The sequence below is a fragment of the Ilyonectria robusta genome (genome assembly GCF_021365365.1).
Source record: "Ilyonectria robusta strain PMI_751 chromosome Unknown BGZ61scaffold_11, whole genome shotgun sequence".
NCBI classification, from domain to species: Eukaryota; Fungi; Ascomycota; class Sordariomycetes; order Hypocreales; family Nectriaceae; genus Ilyonectria; species Ilyonectria robusta.
The window spans coordinates 1011305-1037430 of record NW_025764445.1 but is presented as its reverse complement, the minus strand read 5'-3'; the positions used below and the strand labels follow the sequence as shown (position 1 = coordinate 1037430).

The following is a 26126-nucleotide window of genomic DNA, read 5'->3' as shown; positions in this document are numbered from 1 at the left end:
ATCAAGAAACTCGAGAGCCAAAACCAATCACGCAATCAGGAACCAGCGACCAAAACGCAGCCATGTCTACCGAGACACCCGTGGACCTCAAGAAGAATGAGGTCCCAGCAACCGATGCCAAGGCTACCAGCACAAACGACGAAGCTCAGAACGCTCTTTACATTGATCCCAAGGATGAAGCGAGAGTTGTTAGGAAACTTGATCTGTTCCTGACGCCGATTCTCTTCGTCGTCTATCTGTCCTGCTTCATTGACAGGGCAAACATAGGTACTTGGAAACCAAACACTCCCCGGGCTCTCAGTAGCTGACTTCACCTTGCAGGAAATGTCAAGGTCGCTGGCATGCCTGAATCGATTGGTGCCTCCCAATCCCAGTACTCAATCGCTGTGTCCATTTTCTTCATCACATACGTCATCATCGAGATCCCATGCGTGATTCTCGTCAAACGCTTCACGCCACGATACATTCTGACATTTCTCTGCCTCGTCTGGACTGGCGCAACTATTGCGAATGGCTTTATAGTCAACGTCGGTGGCCTCTACGCCTGCCGCCTGGCTCTAGGTGCCGCAGAAGGCGGTCTTTTCCCCTCGCTCAACATGTACCTCACCTTGGTGTACAAGAGAGATGAAATGGCGAGGCGGGTTTCTTACCTTGTCTCCTGCGTCGCCCTGTCTGGTGCTATCGGCGGACTGCTTGCGTACGGTCTGTTACAAATGGACGGAGTCGGGGGACTACCGGGCTGGAGGTGAGTCAAGATAGCCTGGTCTTTGCAAATCTGCTGTCGGGCTGACAATACATTGCTCAGATGGGTCTACATCATCGAAGGTGCCTTCAGTATCGTCTGCGCTTTCGGAATTTGGTTTGGTCTGCCTAGCGATGTTCGACAAGCTTACTTCCTCAATGAGAAGGACCGTGAGATTATGGAGATCCGCCACCAGCAGAGAATGTCATACATGGGAGAGGATGTCTTCTCTTGGGAAGAAATCAAACTGGCTGCCAGCGACCCAAAGGTCTGGCTATGGTATGTCACCTCCGGTAATGCAAGAAAGACACTCTTCAGTCCTGACGATTTGTGGCAGTGCCGGTACGCAATTCTGCCAGAACATTCTGAGCAATGGCTTCGGCACCTTTCTCCCTGCCATCTTGGCTGCAATGGGCCACAGTAGACTGGCTGCTAACTACTTGACTATCCCGGTCTATGTTCTTGGCGCCATCGGATTCTTCACCTTCGCATTCCTGTCCGACAAGTACCAAAAGTGCGGCCCTGTAAGTTACCACCGATGTACTCCAACAAGGTCTTAACTCTAAAACGTTCTAGTTCATTCTCTTCACAAACTCTCTGGGAGCTATCGGATACATCCTTCTCATCGCCGTCAGTAACAACTCTGTCAAGTACTTTGCCACCTTTGTATGCACCATTGCTGTCTACAACGGTACTGGCCTGAACCTTGCGTGGCTCAATGTCAACATGGCACCCCAGTACCGCCGGGCTACGGCCATCGGTATCCAGCAAACGATCGGTAACTCGGCTGGAATTGTCGCCGGACAGGTCTACCGTAAGTCTCCATATATGCTCGGCCATGGCTTTTCCCTCGGATGTATCGTCGTGGCCAACATCCTGGTCTCTACTCATCTTATCTACCTCGTGAGGTCGAACAAGGAAAAGGCTGCCATTCTGGCTGGAGAGGTATCCGATACTAGGAAGAAGACGACTGGTGACCGCGATCTCGAGTTCAAGTATCGCGTTTGATCCCCGTCCCACATATGGACGCCAATGATAGGGACGCCTTGTCTCGGTGGCTTTCAGCTGAGAGGTCGCACGCGGATAAAGCAGCGCAGGTTTCGTGAGGGTTTGGGGTTCTGGAACAAAATATGTTCACGGGGCATGTCGTCTGTTGCAGCATCTCAAACCGTGCCTTTCAGTTATACCGCCGTTTTACTCCAATAAGGTCTTTTTGACTATTGTCCATCTATGGATAATTTACTGGTCGGCTATAAGTGAGCATGTTGACGAATCATTCCTGATTTTCCAAACCGAGTACTCCTAGATCCGCCCATGCCTACTCTGTGCCTTACACCTTGGGACAAGCACAATCGACAACCAAATCTATGGCCAAGTAGTGAGGCTAGAACGTAGAATGAGGAGTTCATAGGACCCTAGTAGCACACATACCAGAGGGGGGACCAGAGGTCCAACGGGTAATAAAAGAAACACAGAATGTGAAGTGAGTACAACCTTTAGGGTATTAAAATAAGAGTCCAGGGAAGCTTCGCGAAAACTATAGGATTGTAGAGTAAAAAGCTATCCATCTTCCGGGTTTTCGGCCAACGGCATACTCACTAAGTTGACTGCCTCCCACAACCAGCTATTTACAACTTCTGAATCGAGATGAAGGGTTGAATCACCGTCTAAAAGACTTGCCAACGCGAGCATCTCATTTGGCGAGACTCCTTGCTGTGAGAGATCGTAAGTACCCGCGAGGGGTAGTCCAGACCGGGCGGTGTCCTGAGGGTACGTATCGCTATTTGATTCCTTCAAGCAGCGCAGCAAATCATGCAAGCAGGCTAGTTCTTGTCGCCGAAAGCCAGCAGGTATTTTCCCGCCAGCAATGAGCGTGTCGAGAAGGCAGAATGTCCTCTCGAGATGCGCATCATTAACGTCGACAGAATCGGGGTTGATGACGGATATTAAAGATAAGACGAAACCAGCAGAAAACGCATGGTCTAGATCAAAAGGGAGGAAGTATTCTGAAAAGTCTATTAATCACTCAAATCTCGAAAAGTCTGCATGAGATTGGCTTGCCTAGAAGACCTTGCGCCTGTAATGTGGCCAGAATACGCAAAGACTTTTGAGCAGAGTCATGTGAGGTTTTCAACAATGCCTTGACAGGATCGATGATAATGGTGGCCTGTCTGGTCTTGCTTGCCCGTCTATCAAGTCTGTCATGTAAAAGGCATACAAGGAGTGGCCTGGTGGCCAGTACCATGCACTATACGCGAATTAGGCGTTGTAAGCAGCGAAGATGGGTAAACAAGCAGCTTGCCTGATGATAGCAGAGGTTCAAGGTTGCAGACAGTCGGGAAACCGGGCCAGAGTTTTTCAACTTTAACTCAGGAGTGGCGTTAAGTTCAACAGCAAGGTCCGCGAGCTCTCGGACAGTAGCCTGAATATTCTTTAGAAAAGACGAGTTGAGCCTTCCATCGACACAGTAGACAGCTAAAGGCCAGGCATTAGAGGTCAAACGGAACCATTGGGAATAGGGAAATCCTTTGAACCTACTGTTGAGAACCTTGGCAAGAAGTCTCGATAATCTAACATGCATATCTAGCGCGCAAGTCTTTTGCGTAGATTTCTGATACATGGGTAGCGGGACCGATATGTCGCTATCGTGTACCGAACTTGGAGCCCCAATCAACGACGAGAATTTGCGGTCCAGGATGTAGAGAGTCCACCAAACGTTACGATGCCGTGTCATATCTGTGTGGGCATCGAGGTCACTGACGACGTCTCTGTGATAACCCTGAGAAAGGGCTACTCTCAGACCGAGGCCAAGCTGTGTAGCAGATGTCAAAACACTTGCCCTGGACAGAACCAGAATCGAACTCACATAAACATATGCGCTATTCCGATGATCCACAGACTGCAAGTACAAGGCCAGTCCACAACAAACCTCTACTGATGTGATAGTGTCTTGATACAGACCGTTGATATCGGGAAATAAGTCTACTGCACGAATGAAATAACCTCTTCCGGGGGGGCTCGTTGTCGAGACACCGCGCGCGAGCAGCGCCATACCCAGAGCCATAACTAGGAAGAATTGCACAAACCACATGCGGTTCGTCGCATTTAGGGGTTCCGGACCGTCTTTATAGAGAGAAAAGAGCCTTTGCATGAAAGCCTGCTCGTGGAATAGATGGTACGTTTGCCCAACGTGAAACTTGACAGTGTTGGTGAGATAGAGGGCGTAATCGAGGGATGGTAGGTCTTCCATCGAGATAGAGAGCCCGAGCCGTCCCGTGCTTGGGAATTTGATGGGGAATGCGGCGCCATCAACGTTGAGAGGCACGTCCGGAGAGAGATTGTGATTGAGATGCTGCTTGATCATACCCATGATATGCCGGCTGTAAGCCCATGTTGACGATGGACCGAGGAAACCTGGAACAATTGTCAAATAAGCGCCAGTTCCAGGGCGGTAGATATCCCGAATAAGACTCACGCGTTCGCCCTTCAGTGTCTGTGACGACCTGAGAAGGGGTCATGACAAGAGGATTCGTCAAGGCGGAGAAGCTTTCGTCGCCCGAGTCGGCTCCCAGGTCACAATTGGCATCAGCATTCTCGTAACTAGCCTCACCTAGACTCGTATGCTGATCTCTTGGGCTCTTATCAGAGGGGTGGCGTTTCTTTGTTGGTTGTGGATTGCCATCTTCCCCCGCTTTTCGCTTCAACTCGTTGAAGTAGCTAGACACGTCACATCAGGGCAGCCCAACTAAGTATTTACATCAAGTTTGGTCTTACTTCTCCGAGACAATAATCTTGCGATCCTCGGGCTCAAAAACGCACTCGGCGGAACGGCGGCTGCAATTGGGGCATGGAAACGATCCGGAACATCGGACCTTGCGCTCACGGCATTGGACACAACTATTGTAGGATAAGTAAGGACGCTAGGTCTACGGTCAAGAGCAAAGACTCACGCGACATGCGGCTTCTTGTTCCTGCAGCTGATTTGATCAGAGTTCTTGGGGGTGTTTGATGGACTCATTTGGTACAGAGTGGGATTTTTGAAGCAAGTAGCAAACGAGAACAGGAGCGGAGCAGATGGAGTCATTCAAGTCAGTTCAGCGTATCTGGGTGGTCCACATTTATTTGAGCAGCCTCAGAAGTTCAGATTGGGCCAAAGTCTCTGGCCCACATCATCTTCCTCCCAGCGAGCCACGAGTTACAAACCCAGGGTAGTGGGGGGTGGGAACCTGACTAGCCATAGATGAGTCTGGGGAAGTCCCCGAGACTCTGGCAGCGTGCGGGCAACTGAGGCAGCCGTTTTGCCCGTTTATCACTTCGGCCATACTGCCCGAGGAGTGCATGGCGACGATTTTAGCAGGGGGGGTTAACTCGGTCAGCTACCCCGAGAAGATCTTAAGAGCGATAACAAACGGTCTGCCTGTGCCTTATCACGATAAAGACGAAGCAGTCAGTCTATACTTGTTGAGGGTTAGTGCCTCAGGGGTTAGATGGGCTTAAGGTGCTGATAAGGTAGGGTTTGTGTTGGATAGGGGAATAACACCTGATGTGCCGATACTGTAGGGTAGGAAGAATGGGAGGAGAGAAGGTCCGACAACCTATTAAACAAATCGTTAGAAATACCAATTGAGTCACAGGCAAGGCAGTTAAAAAGAAAGGATAAGTCTGCAATTTTTAGTGCCATCTGTGATTTTTATAACCCACTAAGTAGCCGAGGCATAAGGTCTTTAGTTGATGTGAGTCCCCCTACCTTAGCCAACGGGTAGTCCTCAATTATTCACGTCGTCGATAACTACCTCGAGGCGAACTCGGCCATCTGGTATAAACCTTCACGGAATCTGTATGTTAAACAGCGCAAATTTACCTGTATTTAAATCTTCTAGTGTTTAGCTATGCGTGGTGTTCTTTATACTCCTATATGTAATGGCTTATTATTTAGACGCTTCCGCTGCCAGTCGAAGTCGCTGCGAGAAGGTGGTCACGTTTTGCACCAAGTCAACATCTGCCACCATTCCCAGCTCTGTAGCGACTCGAGTATCAAATTGATATGGCCAGCTCCCTACGATGGCCTCGATCTTTGGGTCTTTCTCCTCCTTGATCAAGTCCATGGCCTTCTTCCCGCCAACAGCCTCCAGAGCATCCAAGATTTCCTGCACCGTCACAGAGATGCCCGGAAGGTTGACGACCCTCGTCAGGTTAAACTTGCTCGCCGGGACATCCTTGATCAGGATGAGGTTCTTCACCACCGTTTCCGGGCTGCAAACCCACATCTTTAGATCTCTAGCCACAGGTAAGACTGTGTCCATGCCATTCAATGGCTCCCGCACAATGCCGCTGGCGAATGAACTCGCGGCAGCTGAAGGTGCGCCTGGTCGCACGATGATGGTGGGCAAGCGGACGATGCGACCGTCGAGAAGCCCGCGACGTGACATGTCGTTGAGATACGTCTCCACCATGAGCTTCTGTGCGCCATAGCTGGACTGTGGGATTGGGCAAGTCGTCTCGCTATTCGGGGGGTCCTCGCTCTTTGCGGGACCGTACACGGCGAGACTCGAGGGGAAGATGACGACGGCGCCGGGGTGATGCAGTCGCAGAAAATCGAGAATTCCTCGGTGTGAATCCCAGTTTACTCTCCACCCAAGCTCGAGATTGGCCTCGGCGCCTCCAGACATGAGGCCATGGAGGAGATACACAGCCGAGTATGGCTGCTGGAAGAGCGAGGCGATGACAGATGGGTCAGTCAAATCGCACTTAACGGTGTTTATGCGGTGGGCGTGCTGGCTGATGGACTTGGGAACAGGCGGCTCTACAACGTCGCTGAGAGTCAACCTCAAGTCATCGGAGCTGTTGGCAAGGGCGGCTGCCAGATCCTGTCCGACGAAGCCCGCGCCGCCAGTGATGAGAATGTGTTGTGGACTGCCCATGATGATGGTGTTGTCGTGATTGGAAAGAGAAATGGAATTGGAGAGAAGCCAAACACCGATGCGTGTACGTTTAGTTTACAATGAAGCAGAGGAATAGTGCAACTTTGAGTGATTCATGAGCGTATTCTGACTCTGCGCCGTGTTTACCCCAAATGTGAATATTAGATCGAGGACAAAAGGTCGCATCCCCACAGGACCTCGGCCGCGATGGCCGCAGTGGCTCACGCTACGGAGTTAAGTCCGCACGCTAACCGAGGTTGTGTTGTAGAGGCTGTTGCAGCGCAAAGGTGGAGTTTCGAGGCATCGCCAAATGGCAACTTTCACGAGCTTTGGGTCTTGCTGTACCGCCTCAGTCGCATTGTGTTGCTGTTTGTCCATATCTCATGTTCTTGGTCAAAAGGAGGGATTCAATCTGCGCTGAATGAGGATGACGATGGCGTGTTCTCCCCTCAGGGTTCTTTAGGGATGGGATCCCTGTTGGAGCTAATGTAGTACAAGACCGGCTACTCCCTCATTCAACATTCAATATCGCACTATGGGTGATTCACCAGTCTGAAGTCCATTAGAAGCCGAGATACTGTGTCCGAAAAGGTGGCCTAGACAGTTTCCGCATGAGGCCATCGGATTTATCCCCGTTGCTACGGCCGTATGACCGCTTACCCACACCCGATCCTTGCTACTCCTCCATCTCCATCGTCCTCGCCATCAAACGCGGGGTTGGTGGAGAGGCGGCTTTTAAACAATGCAATGCAAGGAGACGACTCGTAAACTAAGAGTTGGGCTAGAAATCTGACGAAAATTCCCTTTCACTTATTGCCTCTGATATTACACAAACACCTCAGATGACGTCGAGCAAGCCAATTGTTCTCCGCCTCGGCGAGGATATCAAATACAACCACGACTTCTACAATGATGTCTTTACCAAGCGCTTTCATGTTGTCGCCAACGAGGAGCCGGACCGAGCTTCCTTCATAAAGGCGCTTAAGGAGAAAAAGTACCGCCCCTTTTTCCATCGCCATTGGGCATCTCGTAATCCATCTAACAAATCTTAGATATGGCGACTTTGCAGCCATCTATCGCCCGCATTTCCAATCCGGTGGTGAGATGGGCCAGTGGGATGATGAACTGATCAACCTTCTCCCTTCGTCGCTCCGTATCTTCGCCTCCGCTGGAGCTGGCTTCAACTGGGCCGACACGGATGCGCTGGGCCGCCGAGGCATCTGGTACGCCAACGGAGCTGGCTGCAGTGACGAAGCCGTCTCAGACACGGCACTGTTTATGATCCTGTCAGTCTTCCGCAATTTTTGGCGCTCTCAACGAGGGGCCCGCACTTGCGACCCGGACCAGTTCTTTGCAATGCACAAGCTTGTCGGGAGCATTTCGTACAATCCTCGTGGGCATGTGCTGGGCATTGTAGGGTTGGGAAACATCAGCAAGTTGCTGGCGCAGAAGGCCCAGGCGGCGTTGGGCATGGAAATCCACTATTTCGATGTGATACGATCGAGCCCGGAAGTCGAGAAAGAGCTGGGTGCGGTCTTCCATCCCACTCTACACGAGCTACTCGCTGTTTCCGACTGCGTCAGTTTGCACACGCCCCTCAACGCGCACACGCAAGACCTCATGAACACGGAAGCCTTTTCTCACATGAAGGATGGTGCTCGACTTGTCAACACCGCACGCGGACAGGTAGTCAACGAGGATGCCCTGATCGAGGCGCTCAAAAGCGGCAAGATATCCGGTGCTGGACTTGACGTGCACTATCACGAGCCACAGGTTTCCAAGGAGCTGGCAGCCATGGATAATGTGACGCTGACGTGCCACAATGGAGGTGCGGCTATCACAACAAGAATAAACTTTGAGTTGAATGCGATGAAGAACATTTTGCAAGTCGTTGATGACAAGGGCGAGTTTTGCGGGGAGCCTTTGACACCAGTGAATCGCAAGGCGTTTGAGAGTGCGTCACGGTAGGGAGTGATTCGAGATAGAATAGCTTTATAATGTAGACAATATGAGCCCTTGGAAGCGCTTCGTTGGTTTGGTTGGGATTGCCACATAAATATTTCCCACGATAGACGGAATTGAATCTACCTTGACGTAGGTTTCATTTCAATCATGGCGCACTCGGTAGTATACACACGCCCTCTCTATCTTGCTAATCCTGTGGAAGAAAGTTGAGTCAAATGTTTGAGCCACTTTAGTTTTCCATTACCATCCTTACTCTCCTTGCGCTGGGTTGCATGAGTCTTGCGGTGCTTCGGCTTTTGTCTCGCTTCGTTACTTACACTGAGACGGTAGTTTGCGCCCCCCAAGATTGCGTACCCGTGGCTACCTGTACGTACCTACCACCCGCTTACACAATTCTAGTACAGGTCGTAACGATCGACATCATATCGAATATAACGAACCTTCTTTCAGCCTCACTGTCGCTTTGGCTGCTATACCCAGCCAAAGACGATACGACAATCAAGAACCGGCTTCATCCATCGCGAGTTTAAATATTCAGTTAGTCATGCGCCTCATAGGGAATGTCTGCAAACCCCGGGGGGGAAATATCTAGTGTTGCATTGAATCTGCATTTCTGTCGGCTGCATCCCGAACACTCCCCACTCTTGATATCAAGTCATTCACTGATAACATTGCCCACTCTTGACTCTGGCTGATAATTGTCGTTTCTTAACCAATAATTGCGCCCGCTTTCATCTTTAATGGGACGAATTTTCTCATTTATGGCGCCTCTGTGGGTTCCTCTTGATAATCCTGACTCTGTCGAGTCTAGCGTAATGTGGTAACCTGAATCATGTCTCAATTCGTGAGGAGCTTGGAGAGTAACCGGTGCCGTTGAACTACTTATAGCCACATATTCCATTGGATTGAAAAGTTTCGTCCACTATTTTCACCATTTACCGCTGTCTCATCTCGAGCCTCAGTCATGATGGACACCAACGAGAAGAATCTCAAATCGCAGGCCCGATCCAACAGCGTCCCGTCAGAAGCGGCCGAAATTGGGACTTCTACCAATGTCGTTATTGATAAGGCCCTCGATAGGGCATATGGTAAGCAATCTGAAGAGCATGATCCTTCATGCTGGCTAATTGTACAATCCAGTCAGGAAGATGGACTTGTACCTGCTACCCTATCTGTCTATTATGTACTTTTTCAACTCTGTGGATCGGGTACGTATTCTCCAATACCGCCAGAGGGCTGGATCTTCTCTAACATGCATCAAGAGTAATCTAGGGAATGCCGAAACGGATGGTATGAGTACTGATCTCAACTTCGTCGGCGAGCAATATTCGCTGCTTATTTTGCTCTTCTACGTCCCTAATGGACTTTGCGACCTCCCTCTCAACATGCTCACAAAGCGTTTCTCGGGTCGTGTAATGCTGCCCGGTCTGATGCTTGGCTGGGGAGCATTGTCGATGATCCAAGTCGCCTGCAAGGGCTTTGCCAGCTTGCTCGTTGTCCGGCTTCTCATCGGCGGACTCGAAGCAGGTTTCTTCGCGGGGACAGTCTTCTACCTGACGCTTTTCTACACACGTGGAGAGCTTGGTTTCCGGATCGCAATTTTCTTTGGAAGTGCTCTCCTCGCTGCTGCCTTTTCCGGTCTCATATCTTTCGGCGTCTTTCAGATCGAAGGGACGGCGATTAAGGGGTGGCAATATCTGTTCCTTCTTGAAGGTGGCCTTACGGTCATATTTGCTTTCTTCGCATTCTGGTGGCTCCCAGCATCTCCCCATACAGCTTGGTTTCTGACCGAGGACGAGAAAGAGGCTGCCAAAGTTCGGCTCCTCCGCGACGGATCCCAGCAGCTGGAGGTCGACTTTAATCTGAAGGAATGCTTCTCGTCTTGGAACAACTGGAAGTTCTTCCCATGGTGTGTCATCTCTTTCACATACCCGGTTGCTTTCTCGACCTGCGCAAATTTCCTCCCTCTCGTTTTGAGGCGTCTTGGATACAGTACTGTCGTCACGAACTTGCTCACCGTCCCACCCAACTTTGTGGGCTTTATCGTTCTTCTTTGCGTAACTTTCCACTCCGACCGGGCTCGCGAACGGACATTTCACATAATTGGATCCCTCGCGCTGTCTATGTGTGGCCTAATCATCCTGGCTGCCATCGACGCAGAGGCTCATAAGGGGGTGGCATATTTTGCGACTTTTCTGGTAGCTGCTGGTGCATACATTCCGAGCTGCCTTGTTCACTCTTGGCACAACAATAACAATGTGAATGAGAACTCTCGGGCAGCCACCACCGGACTCCTTGTTGGCCTCGGTAACTTGGGCGGAATTCTAAGCTCAGCCACTTTCAGGACTACGTATGCTCCTCGGTATGCCCCGACTCTCATCGCAACCGCGGCTTGCAATCTGACTTGCATATGTTTCACCTTTTGGCTTGGAATGTGGATGCGACGAGACAATACGAGACGGGATCAGGCACAAGGAGTTGTGGTGAAGGCGGAGAATGTCGACACGAGTGAGCTAAGGGATGGCGAGAAGGATCCCCGCTGGCGTTATTTTGTTTAGTTGGCCATGGCAGGTGGATTGTAGCCGTAGGAGAATTCAGCGGCGTTCTTTTATTCAAGGGGCCATTCTACTACATTCTTGGACAGTTTCTGCGAACGAAGCCTACCCACGTGCAAAGTCCAAACTCAACAATATTTATTACAGCATAGTCGATCTCCAATCAATATTTCGTCAAGGCGAGCACAATTAAACCAATATTTACAGTCATTTGGGAATGCTAGCTAAGACTGAGAGACTCAACCCCAATGTTGAGGTCATTTTCACGAAGTTAACGAACTCAAGTTCATCAGGAAGTGTTCGTCTTTTGTCCCAGATATCTTTGTCGATGTAACCATTACTGGTTGTCTTATCATGAAACACCACTTCCCCCACTCTTGGCAGTGATTATGCCATTCTTTTCCCACTTACACGCTGGATCAGGAATGATCTGCCCATTTCAGTCTGGGAATAACATGGGTTGAATCAGAAGGATGCGGGTTCATCGCGAAGACCCGCAGTGGTCAGGTAAGCTAGTACGAAGTAAGTAACGTGTCTTGATATCGAGAGTGGGTGCTGCTGGCTGTTATCTGTCGGCTCGTTACTCTGCAACGGAATAAGGTGTCACCGGAGTTCTGCTGGAGACATCTTGAAAAGAAGCCGAGTCCAGCGCATTTCTGCTCGCACACTGAATTGGCTCCGGACCATTCGTCTCAATACGCCCCAGTAAGGTATCTTTTGCCGATGATGACTACCGAAGTCGACTTCAAACAGCCCATCTGGCGGAACGGCTCCAAACGACGCGGCCTTACAACCCGGGGAGCGGAAATAATCAGGGCACAGTGAGCTGGCTAATATGGCTTCCAGCCTCGCCCTTCCGGTTGCGCACACAAACTCAAACACGCATCAAATAGAGACCACAGACAACGATTACTAAATCTGGGCTATTCATTGGATTTCCCCGTCTTCCGGCCGGCTTCAACTCCGGTCCACGAGCCCGCAGCGCGATCGTGATGTGGGGAGAACCTCAACCAACCACTAAGACTAGAGAACTAATTCCCCATGCCCCAAATCATGGCGGAGATCCGGATACGCTCCGGTTGATTGGCTGCCAAATTGGCCAATCGGAATTCGATCATCCGCCAGGCTTCGCGTCGTCTCCCGCACAGAAGCCGGAGGTGTAAGTCGACGATATTGCCGTTTGCCGTAGAACAGTGCCGACGCCGGGTAAAGCTTACTCCTCAGAGTATATATACGCCGCAGCGTGTTGAATACGTGGTCTTCAAACCAACAAACCAGCCACAGGCATCCTGAAACACCTGTTGCGGACGACAAACAACTAAATATGAATGGAAACGGGACTACGGGGCCTGACCCCACGGATTTGCGCATCGCCATCATTGGTGCCGGTAAGATTCAACCTCTGGCATTGGGTAGAAGCGACCTGACAATTAGTAAAGGAATGGGTGGCTTGGCCTCTGCGTTGGCTCTCGCCAAGAAGGGATTCAAACACATTGAAGTCTTTGAAATGGCGTCTGATCTTGGATTTGTCGGCGCCGGTATTCAAATGGCGCCAAACCTGGTTCGAGTGTTGAGCCGGCTCGGTTGCTGGGAGAGCATTGAAGCTGAAGCTACCGAGGTGCTTGAAGCCAGCATCAGGGGTGAGTTCCCTGGAGGTTTCTTGAATTGGAAAACCGCGTCTCTAACAGCGACTGCAATCAGATGGTGCCTCTGGCCAGGAATTAACCCATGTAACCATGCCCAACATCCGTGAGAAATACGGCTACCCCCACTGCACCGGCCACCGCGCATCTCTTGCCGGGGGGCTTTACGAAGCATGCAAGAAGGAGGCCGCGATTACTTGGAGCTTCGGCTGCGCTTTTGAAGGCATCGACCAATTCGTCCCCGTTCCTTTGATCACTGTGAAGCCTCGGAACGGCGAGCCCCGTCAGGTTCAATGCGATGTCCTGCTCGCAGGCGACGGCGTCAAGTCCCGCGTCCGCGCCCAGATCCTCGCCAGGCTTGGAGCGCCGGGCGTCGTTGAAGACACCGGCCAGGCTGCCTACCGCGTCATGCTTCCTCGCGAGAAGATGATGGCAGACCCTGAAATGGCTGCGCTGCTCGATAGCAACCAAGTCACGCGGTGGATTGGTGCCAAGCGACACTGGATCGCGTATCCCGTTGCCGGTCAGACCATCTACAATATGTCATCGACTCAGCCGGATACTCACTTCGCCACAGCGCCTACGGCAACTTACACCACCAAGGGCTCGAAGAAGGACATGCTGGACGTGTTCTCCGACTTCTGCCCCCTCGTGCTGCGCATGCTCGACATGGTTCCTGATGGCGAAGTCTGCGAGTGGAAGCTGCGCATTCACAAGGCGTTGCCTACTTGGACTCACTGCACCATCGCCCTTCTCGGCGACGCCTGCCACCCAACTCTTCCGCACTTGAACCAGGGTGCGGGTATGGCCATCGAGGATGCAGCAGTGCTGGCAGAGGTCTTGTCGCGGGCCCCCGACGCTTCGCCCAAGACAATCGGAAAGTGTCTGCAGGTCTACGAGCTTCTTCGCAAGGAGCGCACTACCACCCTCGTCGATTTGGCGGCTGCATCAGGACGGACACTCCATCTCGGAGATGGCCAAGCAAAGGCTGAGAGAGATAAGCAGTTTTCAGCTGCCAACCAGAACGGAAAGAACGTCCCGGATAAGTGGGCGTCACCCGAGGTCCAGGAAATGATATACGGTCATGATTGTATGAAGATTGCAGCGGAGAGGTTTGATGAGTTGTACCAAGGACTGGCCCGCGGTGAAGGTACGCCACGGATGTAGACTCATATTGTGGAATGTTCCGCTATTCCAGATATCTTGAGCTTAAGTTGAACAAGTTGTTACAATAAATATTCATCTAGTTACAAGGCACATAAAATGATGGCGCGTCTACAGAAAGCCCCCCGCATCGTAGTTACTGATGTCCTGATCCATGCTGAGCAACTCGCCCCCTAAGAAATCGTTGTCGCCCAGTTGACAGAACAAATCATCAACCGAACCAAACATAAAGTCCAGGAAATTGTCGGAGGGCAAGGCATCCTTGGATAAGGGAATGCCAGCAGACTCGGCCAAGCCCTCTTGGTCACTTGGGTTGAGGCCTTTGGCGTGTGATGACGCGTCAGTATAGCACTGCAATGATGAAAAAGCCAAGGGTGTACGGGAAGGTAGATGCTTACCCATCGTCTTTATCAAATGTAGTATGCGCTGTAAAAAGCGATGTGCCTTGCCAGTCATAATGCTGGACCCTCCCACTGACTTCAGCGTCTCGAGGCCTTCGACCATGAAAGTTTCGGCATCTGAGCTTGTGATACCGATTGCTTGTGGCAAACTTGCCGAGCGCATACAAACCAACCACAATCCCAAGCCATGCCAGCACACGGTAAGCGCTATGTCTTGATCAGCACTCGCCAACACCCAGTGTCGATAGTATCATACCTGTAAAATTACACACCCACCATACCGCATTGGCTTTGAGAAACGGCCGCGCATTCCGTAGAATAGCGGAAAGAGTTTTCTGAAATCCCCGTATCGCCTCCCAGTCTCTTTTCAGCACGGAAGCCGAAACGTCCTTTAGCATCCCGGACAACTCGCTGCCAGAGGCAGGATTTGTGACTTGTTCCAGAACCGCCATGAGAACAGGTGTACTGACCAACATGACGGTTCTGTAGTAGAAAAGAGACAGAAGTATAACATGAGCTTCTGGCTGGAACATGTCGGCAGACCACGAAGACAGGTCAGATTTAGAGCTTAGGATCGCAAAATGAGCGTTGTGATCACGCCAGCGCTCTAGTTGATCCAGCAACTCGATGGCCTTCAGAGTGAGATCCCTCGGTTGCATCTGGGTAGCTCCTATGTTGGAACTGTAAATTGAGTCCAGCGTGATTCCCACGATTTGATGTAAGGATCTAGACTTTGTTAATTCCATTAGAACGTTCAAAATGGCTAGGGAAACCCACATGAGATGACTGTAGTATATCGAGCTCTTGAGGGAAGATGACATGGTGACAGTTCCCGCCGTGTACTTGCTAGGATCAATGCTCTCTGGGATGTCAACCTGGACATATTGTGGGGGGATGAGAACCGGCCGTCCGAGGGCCGCACTCAAGACTCTGCGCAATGTTAGCTATGGGGCTTCAAACACAGTGCCGGTGTAACAGACCTGTCCTGAATCACCACGGCAAACCACACCTTCACTCGAAGCTCCTTCTCCTGCACGCCCAGGCCTTCGTATGTTGACGGGGAGTGAAGACCGAGTTGATATGAAGCCTTGACTGCGAGAACATGAGTTGTCAAACTGGTCATGGCGCGCTGGCTGTTTTGTTGGTAGCTGCCAACGAGGAGCAAGGCTATGACTACGGCAAATTAGCCTCAAGCAGACTGACAAGAAGCCAGTACGTACCTGTCTCCAAATTCCAGCTGAAGACGGATTGCTCGTTCGTCATCAGCAATCCTAGGGATCGGTGGTAAAAAGGTTCAGGCGATGCATCATCGAGCGTGGACAGAGCATGAGCGAAAACAATGTACAGCAACGCCTTTGTAGACCGTGAATGTGGCGAGTCGTTCCATATTCTAGCACCCATTCGGTTCGCCTCTCTCAACAAAGGTGCTTCGCTAATGTATGGCAGCACCGAGCCAACGGTGTCGAAGAATCTCGCAATCCATTCGATGCATGTCTGGGCATTTGGGAAGCCTTCTTCGGCGTCTCGCCTTGCGGAATGATCGGGTCCCGAAACTGGTACTTGGAGTGAGGGGCCAAACCTTTCACCGGGTGGGTTTTCCTGGAAAAGATGAGAGTCGCGGGCGCCTAATTTGGTGATGAAGACGGTCATGGACCGAAACAAGGCGTGGTTTGAACTCGGTCCTTGAAACGCAGTGAGCAATACTGATATTCCCCAGGAGCAATATCACTTACCAAAGTACCCAATCTCGGCTGGGGTGAGGCGGTCAAAAGCACCGGTGGCTAGAATATCGGCGGCAGATTCAGGGTTTGTATCCAGGCTGTCGACCTCTGAGACTTCAACGGCAGTTTCTTTAGCGAGTGACGATATCCCCTGGTCGTAGAAAGTTGGATCTAGAGCCTGTCCCGACGTGGACGCCACGGCGAGCTGAGCCTCGAGTTCATTGACTCTGTTTCTCAACACCAACAGTGCCCTGTGGTTCCCTATGCGATTTAGTTTGCGTATTTTCCCAGGCGTTTTTCTTCTGTTGGAGGCGCTGACCTTCGATCTTCTTGGCGCTCCAGTCGCTTGTCCCAGACGGTCTGCGTGTACACGCATTCGACACTCCGAGCTGCGCAGCGCCCACAAACAGGCCTGCCGCTATCGCACTAATCTGGTCAGTACGGCGGATAATGGTTGAGACAGGCGCAATCGTACTTTTGACTTGGTCTGCCGACAAGCATTACACGCGACAGCGGCTCGCGGACGCTTGGTTAGTGGAGAGCTGGTGTGCTGCATGTTGAACCGGGGGCCATCAATTCAATAGCCGTGTATAGTGAAACGACGCTATACCAGGGAGTCAAGCCGTACAATGACGATCCTCTTGGCATCTCGCGACGGAGTGAGCAAGAGAATTCATGGTCGATGGCGGCGGGGTAGGACATGACGCGGATTTAACTATTTAACTGTCCAGCAACAAGCCGAAGTGGGTAACATTGGCCCGTGTAGCTCGGTTCTGTTTACGTCAGCCTTTTGCCTCCGTCTTCATTTTAATCCAGGGTTATTGAAATTGGAAACAAGTGCAAATGGGCAAAACGTTGAAAAGCAAGAGCAAATTGCCACGACTTGTATATGCGGCAATTTAACTAGTTTAAATACTTGATAATGGATCATCTATTCTATAATACTCTCGTCATTATTTCAGTGTCTTGATTCTTAAATCCAAATGCTGAACACGGCCCAACATCACCCAAGGCTAAGAGTTCATCCAGCTACGGGATCGAACAGGTGTGCTGAGCCGAAGGGTTTAATTTACAGTGGCCGCCACAGGAGGAGACCCTTAAAAGAAACAAAAGGTGCCTGTAACGCAAAAGTCTAGGGCTGACAGCGCTCAAAACCTAGGGATCCATGCGCTACAGAGTAGGGGCCAATGCGCTGAAAATCGACGAGATGCACAGGCGGGCACTAAAACCTGGAGGCTCGCGAAGTGTAATTTACCTACAGGGTTTCCATTTTTGACCATCTGGCTATTTGTACTCTTTGCGGGTGCTGTTGTTCATGAGCGATTGTGTATTCGTATTCCAGCTCCATGCAACTTGTAGATCAGTTACAATAGTCTTTCAACCCTTCTCTGAACTTCATTTATCTTCCAACTCTCCCATTAGTTCTATCCGACAGTCTATTCGTGAAGGCGGCTTCATCATGCGACCAAGGTATGGATTGACTTGCGCATCGCAGCCAACATAACACAATCAGGGTCAAAGGGTAGAGTCACTGAGCGGAGCTTTGAGAGTCCAGAAACTTTCTCGTCGACACGACAGCAATATGTGATGCATTTGGCGGGGAGTGCACTCTGAATATGGTGTCCCAATTAAAACAATCTTCCAGACAGATCCTGCGAAGCAGACGGCGAATCAATATGGAGTAAGGGGCATCTCAATCATCTGATTGATGTTCAGATCTCCTATTCCGCGGAGGTCTCGTGGCGTGCAGTTAAAACTAAGAGGAAGAGAGCCGGATCGAACGAAAATGACCAAAATGCTCCCCTATCACATAGACTGTGCACTCCACTGCGCAAGTCACAGTGGTCACATTTGTTTATGGAGTAGTCTGGAACCAGCTGTCTAGTCTTGTGTGTTTGAGATATAATGATAAAATGATACACGATGTACAATTGAGATGATGAGAGTGTTGTAGAAAGAAAATAATCTACTGTCTGCATATCTGAGACCTGTTCCATTTGCCAAACAACACATTAAGTGAAGGTCACTTGCGTAACAAGGTCAATTCTGCCTTGTACTCTCTTTCAAAGGCAAAATTACTTCCTAAAACATAGTATGCTACCAAAGCCAATTGCCTGGTTCCACCTTCTTAAATACAAGATTTAGTAACTCAGTCGCCCTCCTTGCCTCCCTTGACCGGCTACTTGATTGGGCCCATATCCTGTAAGAATTCTTGAGAGTGGCTAAAATTTCCAACTTGATGCTTTTTTCCAACTCCTTTGGAGAGGAAATAGCTTGGCACAGCACTGATGACAAAACGGTAGTTGCTGTCAGAAACTCGTGCGATATTGTTGACGACAGCCTGATCCTAGCGAGAAACAAAGATCCGTCAGGTTCCATTGCGGATTCTAAAATTTGCTGGTTCTTTAGGATCTGAAGGGCACCATTGACGCAAACATTTCGGGCATTGTCAATCTCGCTAGGATCATTAGGCGGGCAGCGGGTGACCAGAAATTGCCAATGGAGGACAATTCGCGCCTTGTGTAGGAATCCAACCAGAATGATGCGATAGAAAATTTCTTCGGCGGAGCCGAAAAACCAATCTCCATTTGGCGCAAGCTGTAGCCGGGGTGGGAGAGAATTGTAGGAGTCGTCGAGTAGTTTGTTCAGCCCTCGGAGGTCGCAAGCCTCTCGACTAGTATTCATGGATGTTTGGTATATAATTCCCATGACGGAAACCATTCTATACCTGGCAACAACATACTGAATAGATGTAGGCTCATCATCTAACCGTGCTGGGGGAAGTTCTATGCTCGCTTCGTTGAAATCGCTGTCGGATATATTCCGCGGGGGCTGAGTATCCCACTGTCCCTCCTGGATTAACTTTGGACATCCGACTTGCACAGACAGCATGATATCTGCAGAATATAGGAATGACCATACTCGCCTTCTCATTTCGCCTTCGTAGGGGCTGAGATGTGGGAAGTGTATAGGATCACGGTGATAACCCATGCGTAAGGCGATGCGGAGGATTGTACCCAACACAAGCCAGACTTTAGCCTCCGTGTCGGGACGCGACCAATGCTCTATCATCAAGTAATGCAATAGAGCCTCCATGACGTGAGGCCCTCCGTCGGCATATCCCCCCAGACAGAGACATTGCACGACTTCGGTAGCATATAGCCCGCCATTGCGGCGTGTATCCTGGTCGTGTGGCTTAAGATCTTGATTGTCTAGGTTAAATTTGAACAGCATTACCATGGACATCATGCCGAATAAAAGGCCCAACCAGATGACTGATGTGCCAGAAGGCTCTTCCCAGAAATCTTCGTACTGAGCACCATGTTTGTTAGCAATATGAACCTGAAGAAGGTTTCCTAAAAAAATGCCTTGGCTTTGCACCATGCACTCCTGAAGAAGTAGACGGGGTCTTGGGGGTAGTTTGTACCTGTTGGAGAAAAGTCCCTTCGTGAAGACAGGGAAAAGCTAATGAAATCAGTCGTTAGTGATCAGCCACTTTACGCAACAATGCCTCAGAGCACAATGAAAATTACACAAATGATTCCTCACCGTTTGAAATGCCTAGATCTCTGAAGTAGGCAGACACCAAGTTGTCTGCCACCTTCCGTTCTGGGATGGCTGCGAGGAGGTTTTCCAATGTTGTCGGAGCGCATCCATAGAGCAGCTGGGGCCCAGAAAACACCGTTGGGGGCGAGCTGGACGACTCTGATGAGACGTCTCCGCCCTGCTGTTGAATCTCATCTTTGAGCTCAATAATGTTATTGAGGATCGATGTCCAATGAAAGTAGCTGACATATCCGGTCTCGACCGGGGTAGTACGAAGGGTGTCGTGAAGCCTGTGAGTTGGCGTGCAATGATCCGCCTCAGACGCGTCGTCTGTAGGAGTGACATCGTCTGTAAGAGTGACAGTGGCGCTTGATCCAGACGGGAGGTGGGATCTTTCCAACAAGCACACAATTTGCTCTTCTAAAGCGGCCAACCTCCCCTTCAGGTCGTCGCGAGGGCAAGTTGGACTGCCATGGATATATGCAACGCGGGATTTAACGGGATACACACATTTAGAGGATAACCCGCGATTTGAACATGTGCTGCAGGGTCGTAGTCGGTCGCAACGAGTCCTAGTTTACCTGTTAAATGGGTCGTTAAGCGGCAAACCGATACGAATATTATACGAACTTTCGTCTCCGGCACAGGTCACATGATAGCTGGTCTTTATCCCTGCGTCTACTTGGTGGAGGGCGCGGAATTCCGCCTGTAGGTAGCTCCGACGTCGATGAATCCATTGTTGGGTGAAAAGCATGCTCCGCGTTTGATGAAGTGAAGGAAGAGTTGACGAGTGAGCTGAGAATCATGTACCGAAATATCCACTTATATGAACCCCATTATTGGTCAGAATAGTCGCTAAGAAATTAAGGTGACGCGAGTCGGACTCTCAGCAACCCGACCATCCGACCCTCCGATGCTACGAACCCGATTCCCGGAAAAGTGGAGTCAAAGGATTGTCAGTCACGGAGGAACATGCCACTATGGATGATGTGTGCCGTACATAAAATAAAACACATATAAACCAGTTGTCCTGCAACTGTATTCAATCGGGAGCCTGCTAGCTCCAACCAAACTCACAAGACAAGAAGACCCCCGGTCACCATGGAACCCAAATCCGATTCTCAAGGCGTCAAGTTGGTCGATTGGGACGGACCCGATGACCCACGACACCCGTACAACTGGCCCAAAACACAGCGGGTAACCCATATTGCTCTCGTCAGCTTCATCACATTGGTAGTGTAGGTTACGGTTGTCGCCTCAGGGTCGAAGAGTTGGGTCATGGCTTACACTTACAGAAACCTTGCTGCAACGCTCTTCTCCCCAGCCGCAGCGAAGGTCATCGTCGACTTTTCCATTACAAACACAACTATTGCTTCACTCACCGTATCTATCTACCTATTGGGATTCGCATTAGGCCCGTTGGTGATTGCGCCGCTTTCTGAGCTTTATGGTCGCTTGTGGATCTATCATATCTGCAATGTTATTTTCTTAGCTTTCACCATCGGCTGCGCCACCTCCCAGAATCTCGCCTCGTTTCTAATATGCCGATTCCTTGCTGGTTGCGCTGGCGCTGCCCCTCTTATTATTGGCGGTGGTACGATTGCGGATTTGGTCCCGGTTGAAAAAAGGGGGGCGGCGATGGCCGCGTATGGCATTGGCCCGCTTCTTGGACCGGTAGGTCCCTGTATGAAGCTCATGTGGGTTATCAAGATTAATATTTGGGATGTAGGTATTGGGACCTATCATTGGAGGCCTTGTAGCTGCGGATTTGGGTTGGCGGTGGACATTATGGATCATTAGTATCATCGTGAGTGGGCTACCATTCAGTCCAACAATGACTGAACTGTTCACTAACCACGCACCAGGGCGGTACTCAAACTATTCTAAGCTTCATCTTTATGAGAGAGACCTATGCACCTGTCCTACTTGCTCGAATAGTCAAAAAGATGCGAGCAGAATCGGGAGATCAATCGCTACAGCCAAATGGAATGACCAACGACAAGCCTACGACACTCTTCCTACGTGCCACTATCCGACCTACCAAGATCCTGTTCTGCTCTCCAATAGTGTTGTCTCTCTCTCTTTTCAATGCTTTGGTCTTCGGGATGATGTTCCTGCTGTTTACAACGTTTCCGACAGTCTTCCAACTCCAATACGGGTTCGGCACTCGTATTTCAGGCCTCAGCTACCTTGGACTAGGAAGTGGGATGCTGATAGCTCTCTTCTGTTTTAGGATTTTGAGTGACAGGATCCTAAAACGAATGAAGGGCGTGGATGCCCCAAAACCTGAATACCGGCTTCCTCTCATGATTTGGCTCTGCCCCCTTATCCCAGTGGGATTCTTTTTCTATGGCTGGACGGCTGAGTACAAAGTTCATTGGATTGTGCCAATCTTAGCGACATCATTCATTGGTTCTGGAAGTCTCTTCATAATGGTTAGTCCTCCAAGGCTCATAAAACTGGCTCAACCAATGCAAGCCGGACGCACTAACAAACGATGCAGCTGCCATCTCAAATTTACGTTGTCGATGCATTTGGGGCTCACGGCGCGGCATCTGCCCTTGCCGCATTAGCAGTTATTCGATCTATTTTTGGATGCTTCATTCCGCTTGCGGGGCCGAAGCTTTATGAAGACCTTGGATTTGGGTGGGGAAATTCGGTTCTTGGATTCATAACTCTAGCATTTACACCAGTTCCATTCGTGCTGTACAAGTACGGCGAAAGTCTCCGGCAGAGGTTCCCAATCAAACTCTAGTAGGGATCGAATTGGAACGACGTATTATAGGGACAAGGTCTCAGTTGAAAAGCGAGTGGCGTCACGAGACACACCTGAAGGCATCCAAACACACATCACAGGTTCAAAGTGTAGAAGGGTATCGAGTAGCCTACTTTTCATTCATCTTGGGAAGGCCAAAGTGTATTATTAGAAACATACGGCGGGTCTTCAATGTAAACATTAAATAGCAATGACTTGACCAGTCGAAGTATCTCGAAGAAAGTGGCAAGAGTTGCGTGGGCTCATAACGTAAGAAGATCTTGTGTCTGCCATTGACACGCTGTAGCTGAAGCGCCCGTGATCTATAGCACGCAAAACGAGTGACGTCGTGAATGACTTTGACACGGACTTGGCGAGGTAGATCTCGTCGTTGTAAACGCGTCGTCCATCAGGTGTCACTGTACCGAATGTCTTCTGCAGGCCAATTGGCAAGAGTGGCAGATCAATTGTATGTCCTAAGATTTTCACAAGTCTCCAGAGAGTTTCGTTCAAGTCAGAATTGCTGCTTATCTGTGCTCACCATTTCAGTAGCAATTTTAGCTGAGTGTGGATACTGCCGGTCAGTCTTCTGATGGGCAAGGTCAATATAAATCTCAAATAAGATTGGGAGGCCTAAAAGTGTCAAGCAGATCTAACGACTCCTAAAGCTGCGCACCATCTAAGGACAGAGAGTTACAGACCCTCTATTTGACAGCTTATCAACTTTTAGGCACTGATGGCTAAGCATGTCAATTCCATTCCCTTTCCAGTTCATCCATGGTGTCGGTCAATGCAAATAAACGCCCCAATTGAGAAAGATTAACGGTCCGTAAAATCCCCTTTGGTCACCAATCTAGGTGGCTCTCTCCCTTGTGTCGCTCATTCGTAAACACCAGCAGCAGTATCGGCATTCTCTAGATACCTAGTCCGAATGCCGATTCCAGGTATAGCACAAGTTCTTATGCGCCCGGTCGTCGTCGCTTCCGGTCGTTGCGTGGCTCTTCTTTGGAGATACCAATGACAACCGATCCTTCCTTTTCTCCAACAGCGTCAAACCAATCGCGCGGCTCAATAATATCTAATGTTTCGAGTGCGTCTCCCTGGGCTTATAATGGGTTAGAATTGGTACGCGCTTTTTGTTGTTTTCAAGAATAACGTACTGTAGGATTTTCTCGGCGCATGTCCGAACACTCCTGACCCTCGCTGAGCGCCCGTAGCGGTATGAACGTTTGATACGAGGACGACGGAATTTGGTTCAGAAGGCTTGAGCATTACCGCAAAATAGGGTTCCCTAGTCTTGAGTGGCTCGAAATCGTAGGAGCCAGCACTCAGGGATAGTGTCAGGCTAAGGCATCCTTGGGCTGTATTCCCACCAGTTCCAGAGGAATTTGGTGGCTGTGCTGAAGCTATACAGCGTACGGTCGACTCATGGACTGGCCGAATGTTAATAATTTGTAGATGCTGGGTAAGCAAGTGGAACTTACATTCTGATGCAAAAGCATATTGGCGAAGATGGGAGCAAGTTGCCTCGCGATGTAGCTGAACACTCACACCGCCGCCGTCGCCCCATGACGACTTGTCATCCCATTTAAGTGAGAGCTGGCGGTTGGCAGTAGAAGACGTACCTAAAGATAAGTGCTTCTTCATCTCCAAGTATTCAAGAAGTCTCTGCTGGGCGCCAATCCGCTCTCGCTTCTCTTTTTCGGCTTGGCCGGACTTGCCTGCACATACTTCGCGAAGAACTTCCGAAAATAGTCTGCTGATTGTGTGAAAAAGCACATTTCTCTCCAAGAGCGTGCTCGTTACACCGATTTCTTTAGTTGATTCAGCCTTTGTAAGCCATCTTGAATGGATCTTGACGGGGCCGCTGGTGCCGGAGAGGCAGATATCGAGGGCCAGCGGTCCTGCTTGAACGAACCTGACCCCCATGTCATGAGTCTCAGTGCAGCCGCGCAGGCTTGCTCGAATGAGCCGATAGGTCTCTTGGGCAAACGCAGTATTTGGTACTACGGCCATTTGGGCTTCGAGGAATCGCCGCTCCTCCTCCTGTGCGGCTGTTCTCACGAACTTAAACATTTCCAATATCGACCAGTATGCGTTGGGGATCTGCACTCCCTCACGGCCGAGTCCATGAATAATCTTCGGCAGTTCGTGATTCTTAGCGTTGTTAGCTCTCACTGTCAATAAGTAGTCAATGGTGCTCATAGCAGGGTGGTTGAATTTACCTGTGCCTTCTCATGGGCAGAATAGTACCATTTCTTTCCTCCCGAAAAGAGGTGGTTTTTGAGGCAAGTAACAGTTTCTTTCTGAAAAAGCGATGGGTTTGCCACATCCGCATACACCGTTTCTGACGAGGGGATCTCGGAGTTGCGTGAGTCGGAGGCAAGCAGCATTTCATGGATATGAATGACAAACTCCGGCTTTAGGATCAAAACTTGATCCCAGATTCTGAGAATTGCCTGGGATTCCGCATTTCGCCCCTGAATATGCTTTCTTTCCCGGTTCGTCACTCCATCGCGGAAGTTATATCCAAACTTCAACGGCTTGCCTGTCATGCTTGCCGAGTCGACGCCGGTTGATTCCTTTAGGAGGAGACCTTTGAGGTACAAATTTCCACTACGGGGCAATAGGTTGTTGTAGATCAAATCACCGGCGGTAGTTCGCACGATATCTTCGTTTCGCATAAATTGCAGGAAGATGGCGGATTTGCACCACTCCTCGAAGTCATTGATGTGGACGCGGTCTCGTGTTCGTAGGATACCCTTGTCATCTCGGCCTTTCCTCGTCGACCAACCGATCAGGAACTGGACGTCGTCAGACGCGGACGGTGCGAAGGGGATCACGCCGTCTTTCCGTAGAACTTGACTTGCTTTCTGTTCGGCGTCGATCTGGGCGTAGGTCATTTTACCAAGTCGAGCCACCAAATTTTTGAGATTGGAAAAGTTGAAGTTCCAACGAACATTGCCAGTAGTGCAACGGATCGCATGGTTTTGGTGGCCACGCAGGAGTACCAGAAGGGCGAGTTTGAGGCCTTCGCCATGTGTACCAGCCTGGGTGTTCTCGTTTCTCTTACTTGAGCTGCCAAAGTCGAGATGCCCTGGTTGAAGTACAGCTTTCCGGTTTGTAACTTCAACAAAGCCCTCTTGGTCGTCGAACCGGGCGAACCGGATGTACCCGAGGCAGTCCGTCGCCACTTTCGGGTTAGGGACAGTGTAGAGGATGTGCGTTTTACCGTCAATGGTTCGCTCCTTGCGGATAACCTTGAACTCGTCTTCAGAAAGTCTAAACGAGTCGATGATGCCATCTCGCCTGGGAAGTTACAATTTAGCAACGGAATCTCATGAAGGGCATAAGTTAACAGTAGTCATACCAGTTCTGAACAAGCTCACGGAAGGCCTCCACTGGGCCCCATTGCGTATACCCAGAGCTAACACGGAGATTTATGGTGCGGTTTCTGGCGATAGAGGCCAAGGTGACTTCTTGTTCCACGCCGGAGTCGTTTTCGTCGTCGCTGGACATGGTTGGCAACACGTACTGGTGGCCAGTAGAGTCGGGAAGGAGTGAGTGAAGAAGGTAGAATGTCTGCAGGAATTCCAAGGAGGAGAGGAGAAGGGAGTGGCCTTTATAGTTAGTCGAGCATCCCATCTCGCAGGCAACAAGAGGCAGGCTGTTTGTTCACTGAGGCAATCACAAGTATGTAGTATGCGCTACGC

The 26126-nt window shown here is 50.2% G+C and overlaps 10 protein-coding genes across 10 annotated transcripts; 5 read left to right on the top strand and 5 right to left on the bottom strand.

The window, feature by feature from the left end:
• Window positions 1–62: 62 nt before the first annotated feature.
• Window positions 63–1750, top strand: BGZ61DRAFT_353456 (major facilitator superfamily domain-containing protein; the record flags this gene model as incomplete). Its single annotated transcript, XM_046240522.1, has 5 exons — window positions 63–267; window positions 322–745; window positions 806–1021; window positions 1080–1266; window positions 1319–1750. 5 exons carry the CDS (start codon window positions 63–65, stop codon window positions 1748–1750), a joined length of 1464 nt encoding a protein of 487 aa, XP_046103836.1.
• Window positions 1751–2302: 552 nt separating this feature from the next.
• On the bottom strand, window positions 2303–5082 carry BGZ61DRAFT_546649 (fungal-specific transcription factor domain-containing protein; the record flags this gene model as incomplete). The annotated part of the gene is made up of 8 exons (XM_046255340.1): window positions 2303–2724; window positions 2813–2990; window positions 3045–3217; window positions 3281–3554; window positions 3609–4156; window positions 4218–4459; window positions 4517–4639; window positions 4946–5082. 8 exons carry the CDS (start codon window positions 5080–5082, stop codon window positions 2303–2305), a joined length of 2097 nt encoding a protein of 698 aa, XP_046103835.1.
• A 529-nt stretch (window positions 5083–5611) lies between these two features.
• Window positions 5612–6810, bottom strand: BGZ61DRAFT_391761 (NAD-dependent epimerase/dehydratase). Its single transcript, XM_046242834.1, has one exon. The coding sequence runs from the start codon at window positions 6661–6663 to the stop codon at window positions 5671–5673; it is 993 nt and encodes a 330-aa protein (XP_046103834.1). The 5' UTR covers window positions 6664–6810; the 3' UTR covers window positions 5612–5670.
• A 606-nt stretch (window positions 6811–7416) lies between these two features.
• Window positions 7417–8631, top strand: BGZ61DRAFT_506679 (uncharacterized protein; the record flags this gene model as incomplete). Its single annotated transcript, XM_046251875.1, has 2 exons — window positions 7417–7657; window positions 7716–8631. The coding sequence occupies exons 1-2, from the start codon at window positions 7506–7508 to the stop codon at window positions 8629–8631; spliced, it is 1068 nt and encodes a 355-aa protein (XP_046103833.1). The 5' UTR covers window positions 7417–7505.
• A 964-nt stretch (window positions 8632–9595) lies between these two features.
• Window positions 9596–11186, top strand: BGZ61DRAFT_478751 (major facilitator superfamily domain-containing protein; the record flags this gene model as incomplete). The annotated part of the gene is made up of 3 exons (XM_046249043.1): window positions 9596–9716; window positions 9769–9836; window positions 9891–11186. The coding sequence occupies 3 exons, from the start codon at window positions 9596–9598 to the stop codon at window positions 11184–11186; spliced, it is 1485 nt and encodes a 494-aa protein (XP_046103832.1).
• Window positions 11187–12624: 1438 nt separating this feature from the next.
• BGZ61DRAFT_494521 (uncharacterized protein) lies at window positions 12625–13993 on the top strand (the record flags this gene model as incomplete). Its single annotated transcript, XM_046250772.1, has 2 exons — window positions 12625–12823; window positions 12885–13993. The coding sequence occupies 2 exons, from the start codon at window positions 12625–12627 to the stop codon at window positions 13991–13993; spliced, it is 1308 nt and encodes a 435-aa protein (XP_046103831.1).
• Window positions 13994–14101: 108 nt separating this feature from the next.
• Window positions 14102–16613, bottom strand: BGZ61DRAFT_533206 (fungal-specific transcription factor domain-containing protein; the record flags this gene model as incomplete). Its single annotated transcript, XM_046253973.1, has 9 exons — window positions 14102–14310; window positions 14389–14598; window positions 14648–15117; window positions 15169–15321; window positions 15372–15564; window positions 15612–16073; window positions 16125–16373; window positions 16432–16538; window positions 16588–16613. The coding sequence occupies 9 exons, from the start codon at window positions 16611–16613 to the stop codon at window positions 14102–14104; spliced, it is 2079 nt and encodes a 692-aa protein (XP_046103830.1).
• Window positions 16614–18087: 1474 nt separating this feature from the next.
• Window positions 18088–20430, bottom strand: BGZ61DRAFT_41932 (fungal-specific transcription factor domain-containing protein). Its single transcript, XM_046243459.1, has 4 exons — window positions 20285–20430; window positions 19662–20230; window positions 19540–19577; window positions 18088–19424 (listed from the first exon to the last, which is right to left on the bottom strand). The coding sequence occupies exons 1-4, from the start codon at window positions 20410–20412 to the stop codon at window positions 18210–18212; spliced, it is 1950 nt and encodes a 649-aa protein (XP_046103829.1). The 5' UTR covers window positions 20413–20430; the 3' UTR covers window positions 18088–18209.
• A 329-nt stretch (window positions 20431–20759) lies between these two features.
• On the top strand, window positions 20760–22570 carry BGZ61DRAFT_506678 (major facilitator superfamily domain-containing protein; the record flags this gene model as incomplete). Its single annotated transcript, XM_046251874.1, has 5 exons — window positions 20760–20896; window positions 20954–21332; window positions 21388–21465; window positions 21524–22093; window positions 22162–22570. 5 exons carry the CDS (start codon window positions 20760–20762, stop codon window positions 22411–22413), a joined length of 1416 nt encoding a protein of 471 aa, XP_046103828.1. The 3' UTR covers window positions 22414–22570.
• A 959-nt stretch (window positions 22571–23529) lies between these two features.
• On the bottom strand, window positions 23530–25932 carry BGZ61DRAFT_353878 (uncharacterized protein; the record flags this gene model as incomplete). The annotated part of the gene is made up of 3 exons (XM_046240563.1): window positions 23530–24570; window positions 24639–25679; window positions 25795–25932. 3 exons carry the CDS (start codon window positions 25930–25932, stop codon window positions 23530–23532), a joined length of 2220 nt encoding a protein of 739 aa, XP_046103827.1.
• Between the last annotated feature and the right edge of the window lie 194 nt (window positions 25933–26126).

Coding starts and splice junctions, on each gene's coding strand:
- BGZ61DRAFT_391761 (XM_046242834.1), bottom strand. CDS start 6,663: ATGGGCAGTCCACAACACATTCTCATCACTGGCGGCGCGGGCTTCGTC.
- BGZ61DRAFT_41932 (XM_046243459.1), bottom strand. CDS start 20,412: ATGCTTTTCACCCAACAATGGATTCATCGACGTCGGAGCTACCTACAG. Junction 20,231..20,284: donor TGTGCCGGAGACGAAAGTTC/GTATAATATTCG, acceptor CAGGTAAACTAG/GACTCGTTGCGACCGACTAC. Junction 19,425..19,539: donor AAGGGACTTTTCTCCAACAG/GTACAAACTACC, acceptor CATGGTGCTCAG/TACGAAGATTTCTGGGAAGA.